We start from the raw sequence: 4,758 nt of genomic DNA, 5'->3' as shown, positions 1-4,758 counted from the left end.
CCCCAGTAAAACCAGGTATAGATAAGCAACAGGCTGATTCTGCTCCATGACATCTCAGCATAGACTGTCAAAGAGACAACTATTCTAGGGGGTTACGAGAATGTGAAAGAGCTAAGAAGAATGGAGAAGAGAGCAACGAACAAGAGAATCGTTGCTTTCTTTTCTACTTGTTCGAAAGCCCACCAGACACGCCCGTCCGCGTCATGCAGTGTCCCCAGAGAAACATGAAAGGCTCAACGCGCGGTGCTACTTTCTTTTCCACGACGCACATCGGAAAAGGAAAGGTGAAAGAGAAGCACTCGCATGAAGAGTAAAGAGAGAGAAACAGAGAAAGTAGAAGGACAGGTGAGCGAGGAAAACTATTCTCGAGAGACGCAAGCACCTCTTCAATAGGATGGTAGGAGCAAACGCCAGCAGGGAGAAAGGATGAAGTGAGTAGAGGGGCTGAATGTATGAAGTAGATACACTGGTCTTCTTCTTTGATGAATAGAAGTCCTTCCTTCCTAAGATGGCACGGAAAGGAGAGGAGGTTCGAGAAAGAGATATGTCTCTCTACTAAAGGGACCTCCCCCGGGACAAACAGCAGCAAGAGAAAGGTGTACGTACACCCGACACACGGGGTCCGTTCGTTTCGTTCTATGTATAGCCTTCTGTAGCTTCGTGGTTGGATGTGTAAGAGCTTAGTTGGAAGAGAAGGAAGGACCAAACTGCTGTTGATGTCGCCCTTTCTTTTGAGGAAGTGGCATCCAAAAAGGAAAAAGAAAGAAAGCGTCGAACCTAAGTAGACTTTTGATCACTGCTTGCCGCTTGGTACCGTAGCTTTCCCCCCCTATAGAGTTTCTTCCCCAGGAGTGACACACATCCTCCAAGGAAAAGCGAGATGCCATGCGAATCGACTAAGACGAATGATGAGAATCATTCCTTCATACACATCCTCTTACCCTCTATTCTGATCTCAGTGAAACAGAACAGAGACCTCGGCTTCTGGGTTCACAAAGCACCGGGAAGCAGTCCATAGAAAGTTCCACGGCCCGGGCGTAAGTCAGACAGAAGAAAAGTGTAAGAATGGACACTCACAACAACGAGAAGAGACGGCCTCAGCTCAAAGTAGCTTACTAAGATGGAAAAGAAGAACAATCCTTGCAGCAGTCGTGTCCGAAATGACAGCAGATCGGTAGCTGGCACGGCTTTTTCCTTTCGAATAGTCGGAGAGTCAGAATTTCTCTACCGTGGAGTTTCGCTTCGGAAACCAGGAAATCGAAGCGAAGCGTGAGTGAGATTGAAGCATACAACAAAGTCAAGGTTAGCAACAACGAGAAGATCGTAGAAAAGAGAAAGCAGCGCCCTCGGGTTGTTTTTGTCACACCAGCTGCAGTCATGCCGGCATGTGATCGTAGTAGCGTTCTTCCTTAAACTAGATAGAGGACGGCCTAGATGAAGAGGTAGCGAGCATGCAGGATCGTTTCCCGGCACCGCTTGCTTCTACTCACGGGGCTTACTACGTTCAGAAAGCTTCTTCCTTTGTTTCGTTGGTGTGTACTTGATTGCTTTTCACAATTCTTGACTCTTTTATGCCCTTCCGTCATTTCATGAACGAGATGGAGTGGACCATCCAGTAAGCAAGCGGGACAAATCCCCAGGGAACGATCCTGCCGCCGTTGCGTTTTGCCAAGAGGAGTTTTATATGGTGTCGTCACCTGTTCAGACAGCCACTGGCACTTACTTTTCAGCCTAGACCCCAGAAGAGGTGTGAGGTAGGTGGTACGACTCCACTCAGGCGCGTATGGAAGCCGAGAGATTCTCTCTGTGAAAGACTTCTGTGCGAAGGACAAGCGTGCGCCCTACTGGGTATGCACCCGCCGCTAAATAACAGCAGAACCCCAGCTACTAGGAGGATACTGGCGTGATTAGACTACGACCGTCATTTGGAAGACATCTCGTTAGGGCAGGACGACCTTTGCCAGAGAGACCGCCGTTAATCAGCTCCCGCCGTCACGTATGAAGGGCGAAAGCTTTTCCGTATGGCAAGAGGCTTCAGCAAGCCAGTCTGACGTCCAGCATCTCGTCTAAAAAGGAAATTCATTGGAGAACTTTTGAATACGTAGACGAACCTCCGTGGCACTGCCACTGGGTTTTTGCGACGTCTTTTGTGCGATGATTTTGATCGCATCATACCTATGTACCACTGCCTTCGACACAAGGAAGATACTACCTAAAGGACACATAGAACTCCCTATAGGATTCTCTTTTCGAACTTCACGATGTGCTCATACACACAGGCAACACACATCAGATCGGCAGGACACATAAGACAGCTAAGCACCTCAATGCTTCATTCTGCTATAAAAAGAGAAAGCGGCGAGATACCCTGCTTGTAACGTCGACGTTTTCGTGTCCAACCGCAAGGTGATTTTCTTTGCGTGACTTCGAAGAGACACCTCTCCGTCGTCGGAAAAATACGTCCTGCCTCTCCTCAAATGAAGAAGTGAAGTGATTTTCTAAAGTAACAGAGTTCCACACTCATTCTGCGCTGCTGTTTTGTGAAGCTGACCGACTGGTTCTGCTACATGGCATTGATGGTGCGACAGATGCGGGCGCTCCTGGCTTTATATCCGATTGAACTACCCAGGCTCCCTCATGGCATAATGAATTCTCTTTTCTTGATTACGGAGGCTGTTTTCTGAATTGGGCGCGCTGATCTGATTGATCCTACTTAGCCCAGTACCAGCAATGAGAGTGTCAGTTGACCTCGGGCTAGTTAGTACCAACAGAACACACAAAGTAAGATCTTCCCGTCACCCTAAGGTTCCTTATCTGGTTTCATTCTACCCTGTCTCTTCCCTGCGTGCTACCACGCACAGGCAACAACAACAACACCGTGTTAGACTGTGCTGTAGCAGCGAGTCGAGAGACAGAGACCCAAGATCATCGCCCTTCCTCATTCGTCTGCCTGCTTCCTTCTCTTTTTTCTACCCACATCTCACTAAAAGCGTCTACAAAACCTAACAACAAAAGTATTACTCCTTCTTACTGCACCTGCTACAACATCTGCTTTGATCGGCAGAAGAAAAGCAGCGGCCCGTCTTCCTTCCGCCGAACAGACGGGATGGATGAATGGACAGATGTGTTTTGGAACTAACCAAACTGCTAAACTTTCTTCGGGTCGTTGTTCGGCATCTCAACTTCAACCAGGCACTACTATATGACTAGAGTAGGTAAATCTCCAGTCACTAGTGGACTGATTCTTCAGTCTCCAAAGTCTCTCTCTCTCTTGACAAAAAAAGCGAAAGACGCCATCCGTCGAGAAACAGCCGTAGCTTCACCGTCTTTTTTTTTCTGCGGTCTAAAGTATCTTTCCAAGATTTCAAAAAGCGAACCGATGGGAGATTCGTAATTGACGGAAGCATGTGTCTGGCGATTGAAGTTTTTTGTGAAAGAGACCATTGCGTGCGTGATGAGTGCCTTCTGGATAGAGCCGCCGCCTCCGTGACCGCTGGTAAAACCGCTTGTTTCCTTTCTATGTATGTAAAAAGAGACCTCATTCGCGTAAAGAGAAGAATTATGATGTCAGATCTTATAGCATGAAACGGGAGTCACAAGTACATACTGATAGTTTGAAAGTAGAGGCCTTTCTCACTCGATCGAATGTGGTAAGTGGGAGAAAGTAGAGAGGGATGCTAGAAAAGAAGAGCCTTCTCTTCGTCTCGAGGTGCATGTAGGGGGTCACCCAACCTTTTTGTTGTACTACTATTACTACTATTTCTTCTTCTTCTTGCTCTTCTTTTCTAGCATCCCTCTCTACTTTCTCCCACTTACCACATTCATCTTCTTCACTCTTCTTCCTGTACACACAGCAAAGACACACATCGATCGACTGTTTCACGCAAACAGATTTCGCTCTGCTACCGGTTTCGGTCTAACCAAGCCATTCACTACTCGTTTGACGCATCTAGATAGTCTCTAAAACTTAACGACCCTCGCCAATCTTCTTCTCATTTCATCTCACATAGCAGACACATCTCCTCCTTATCAGAGTGTTTGACTGAGGACGTGAATGGTAGAAGAAAGAACTTACTTTCTTCCTTCTCTTCGAACGCTTTCAGTCTCTTTCATAGGAGTTCATAAGAATCAGCGCCTGCCATCTTCTTCTTTCTCTTTAGTATCCCACATCGCAATTCTTTCCTTGCATTTCACCCTTCCTATCCGTCTTGGTTGAAATACAAGCCTCGTTCTTCACATGTCTGTCCATGACTTCAAGTCAGCCCGAGATTCCTTCTCAGACCCCCAATAACCCCTCCTACACCTCCTACTACTACTGCTGTCAACACTCCCGTCAAAGGAGAAGAAAGATCTTAGTCAAAATTGATAGGAGCGTTGAGAAACGAATAGAGGTGGTGTCCATCATCCCTGAGAAACACCGCACATAGGCCCCGTTGCAAGAAGAAGAAGCTTACTCAATACCGACTAAGTGAACAAAATGATCGATTGTCTATGGAGAAGATAGTTCGTTAGATCGCCTCGTCTTTTTCATGATCGGGAAAGAGAAATATACTTCATATCAAGAAAGTCATGAGTTGCTTGTTAGTTCAAACGTCAAGGAAATAAGAAGAGGTGTTTCTCCTTCTTTATCTCTCTCTCTCTCTTTCTATTCAGGAAAAAACTAGGCAGAAGAAAGGCCTCTGGGTGACTTTCATGGATATGAGATCCTCGCAGTTTTAGCTAGGTCATCATCTGTAGTATATATGTATGTATGTCTAT

At 46.5% G+C, this 4,758-nt stretch overlaps 1 protein-coding gene across 1 annotated transcript in view; it reads right to left on the bottom strand.

Annotated features, from left to right (window-relative positions):
• Nucleotides 1–3,550: 3,550 nt before the first annotated feature.
• Nucleotides 3,551–4,758, bottom strand: part of CSUI_001439 (ercc4 domain-containing protein) — a gene marked incomplete at its 5' end in the record, with an annotated part of 6,296 nt that continues 5,088 nt past the window's right edge. The window contains 2 exons of the mRNA XM_068061645.1: nucleotides 3,551–3,842; nucleotides 4,076–4,407. Of these exons, the coding sequence (XP_067926379.1) occupies nucleotides 4,353–4,407 (55 nt within the window). The remainder of the gene's footprint in view (nucleotides 3,843–4,075; nucleotides 4,408–4,758) is intronic.

The sequence above is a fragment of the Cystoisospora suis genome, assembly GCF_002600585.1.
Source record: "Cystoisospora suis strain Wien I chromosome Unknown contig_565, whole genome shotgun sequence".
Classification (NCBI taxonomy): Eukaryota; Apicomplexa; class Conoidasida; order Eucoccidiorida; family Sarcocystidae; genus Cystoisospora; species Cystoisospora suis.
The sequence above is the reverse complement of the archived record's forward strand: the minus strand, read 5'-3'. Positions and strand labels throughout refer to the sequence as shown.